The sequence below is a fragment of the Penaeus chinensis genome, chromosome 30 (assembly GCF_019202785.1).
Source record: "Penaeus chinensis breed Huanghai No. 1 chromosome 30, ASM1920278v2, whole genome shotgun sequence".
Lineage (NCBI taxonomy): Eukaryota > Metazoa > Arthropoda > Malacostraca > Decapoda > Penaeidae > Penaeus > Penaeus chinensis.
The window spans coordinates 8,886,458-8,889,768 of record NC_061848.1 but is presented as its reverse complement, the minus strand read 5'-3'; the positions used below and the strand labels follow the sequence as shown (position 1 = coordinate 8,889,768).

The window sequence follows — 3,311 nt, the reverse complement described above, 5'->3', positions numbered from 1 at the left end:
GCTGTTGTGCATTATTCTTAGCAATATTGTACATTTATGCACCATGAATACTAATCACAGAATTCTAAAAACACGAACGAAAACTGTTTGAGCCTTTCGGAGGGAGCAGAGTGCTGGGCTAGTCGAGGGGTTTAGGTCTTGTATAAACAATCAAATAGGATTTTTGAGCACTTGATATTGTGATTGATAAAAAGATATAATAATGAATGAAGCCTGTATAAGTAAAACGAATTATCATCTGGTTTCTAACTAAAATAACTTCCAATTACCTGGTAACTTCATTGGCTCATACATGAAAAGTAGGTTAACATGATGCAAAAAGGCATATATAAATCTACGGTACTGCCTACCCCTGGTTGCGCTATATGCCGGCGTGGCAGATGAGTGGATAAAGGACTGTGCAATTGTTCTTTTCCCTAAACTGATAAAGTACTCATAGCAATGTTATAGGATAAAATTCAAATGCAACACTATGTAATGTTATGACCATGCATTAAATGTACCACAGCTTGCCCACGCCTGTGCAGTTAGCCAGGGTGGTAAATAAAGGACTAAACTAAACTAAAACCACATGTACTATAATGCAAAAAATCGAGCTTAAAAATGCGGCCATATTTCGCCCTGTTACCGAATGCCCAATAGATCATACATTTTTTTTTTTTTTTTTTTTTTTTTTGGGCTGTTTCACTAAATGGGGTTTGGATGAACTGCTGGCGTGGTGTATAGATGAACTAAGAAGAAAACCTATACAGAAAATATCATGTTAATATAATAGGATGTCCTATCAAGCTTTAAAGAAATTTTGTGCCGTCAAATGTTGCCACAACGTCTAAGCAGGAAGATGAGTGGCAAAAAAAAAAAAAAAAAAAAAAAAAAAAAAGGGTTGCCAGTAGCTGACCTGTAAGTTGCGTAAGATATCACAAGGATCTAGATGTTCGTGTCTGAGTAATACGATATCAAAGATCATAAAACTAAAGAACTAAAACGGAAAACATACATGTAGGTCACACGGAACACGAGATGATAAAACAATATGAAAACCTATATAACTAGGATATACTACAATAGTATTAATTAACAGTTGCACTACACATTTATTGAAAATACATTTGCATTCTCAAAATATGTATATTGTCTGATTCTTATTTAGCCTACTACGTTCACTGCAAGGCTGTAATATTGTTGAGGATATTGACCCCAGTAAATGTTCGTATTCTAGATATAAACCTTTCGAAAATAAGAATAAGTAAATATATTGATAAAAATAGAAGAGATATGAATAAGTAAGAAGAATAAACAAAGAGAAATATACATGTGTGTATGTGTATACTTACACACACACACACACACACACACACATATATTTATATATATATATATATATATATGCATCTATTTATATATTTAATATGTATATATATGTATATGTATATATGTATCTATACGCAAACATATATATATATGCACATATACATGCATATACATATATATACACATTATATGTGTATATATATGTATATATATATGTGTGTGTGTGTGTGCATATATATATATATATATATATATATATATATATATATATATATATATGTTTGCGTATATATACATATATACATATACATATATATATATACATATTAGATATATAAATAGATACATATATATGTGTGTGTGTGTGTGTGTGTGTGTAAGTATACATGTATATTTCTCTTTGTTTCTTCTTCTTACTTCTTATCCATATATTTACTTATTCTTATTTTCGAAAGGTTTATATCTGGAAACACATATTTTTATATATTTATTTATACTGTATATATATATATATGTATATATATAAATATATATATGTATATATATATAAATATATATATGTATATATATAAATATATATATATGTATGTATGTGTATATGTGTATATATGTATATATAGGTAAGTATGTATGTTATTTACACACACACACACACACACACACACACACACACACACACACACACACACACACACACATATATATATATATATATATATATATATATATATATATACATATACATATATATACTGTGAAAGGAGAAAAACACTCTACCGTGTTGATACTATAGTAGAAAAACCCACAATGTAAAACTAGATTTATTAAAAGTGAGACAACAGTTTCAGAATTCACCTGGATTCCATCTTCAGGTATGATAGATAGATAGATATATCATATATATGTATAGTGTGTATATATATATATTTTTTTTTGTGTTGTTACATATACATATATATGGATACATAATGTATGTTCATATATGTATATATAATACATATACATATATATGGATACATAATGTATGTTCATATATGTATATATAATACATATACATATATAGGCAAATACATAAATGTGTATATATATAAATAAATACATGAATATATATATATATATATATATATATATATATATATTTAAATATATATACATATATATATATATTTATATATACATATACATATATATATTTATATATATATAAATTTATTTATAAATACATATTTATATATATACATTTATTTATATATACATATATACATTTATAAATATATACATATATACATATATATATACATATATACATTTATATATATATACATATATATGTGTGTGTGTATACATATACACGTATACACAGCTACATTTTCATTTTACATTTTTGACTAACATTTACAATCTAAATTTATTATGTAAAACCTTTTTTTAGTATTAAAAATTTACATGTTTTTTTCTTCTTTCTTAGTCGAACATTTGCGCGTCACATTTCTCCTTGACTTAGTTGGACAAGTTTTACGATATTATTAACTCTGAACTGGATTAATTGCGTGATGGGAGGGTACTTGTCAAAACACTCATGGTCATAAATTTCTGTTAGGAAGTAAGATCCTTCCCACGCGTGAAAATTAAGGTTATTGTTTTGACGTTGCACACCTGCGAATTTTGCGCCGACAGTTGTTGCTTCGAGTCTACGCCTTTCGTTGTCCGTCCCTCGAGTCACAGTTGTCGACAAGCCCTAGCTCCGGACGGAAGTGCAGAGCGCTATGGTTCCGAGGGGCGCTTTCCTGTTGCTGGTGGTGTCGGCGCTTTGGCTGAGTGGGTGTGTTCGCCCAGCGGCTTCGGAAGGATCGGTAGGATCGACCTCTATTTTCGTACACAGTTTCTCATGTATGTTGTACACGTTTTACACTTATATTCCTCCAATACATAATGTTTAAAGATTTGGGTGTTTGGTTTGTTACATTCAGCATAGCATGTATTTCTACTGAATCTAATGC

General features: G+C 28.9%; 1 protein-coding gene across 1 annotated transcript in view; it reads left to right on the top strand.

Annotated features, from left to right (window-relative positions):
* Positions 1-3,010: 3,010 nt before the first annotated feature.
* Positions 3,011-3,311, top strand: part of LOC125041209 (mucin-2-like) — a 17,667-nt gene continuing 17,366 nt past the window's right edge. Inside the window, exon 1 of the mRNA XM_047636048.1 lies at positions 3,011-3,164. Coding sequence (XP_047492004.1) covers positions 3,078-3,164 — 87 coding nt within the window. The 5' untranslated portion in view covers positions 3,011-3,077. The remainder of the gene's footprint in view (positions 3,165-3,311) is intronic.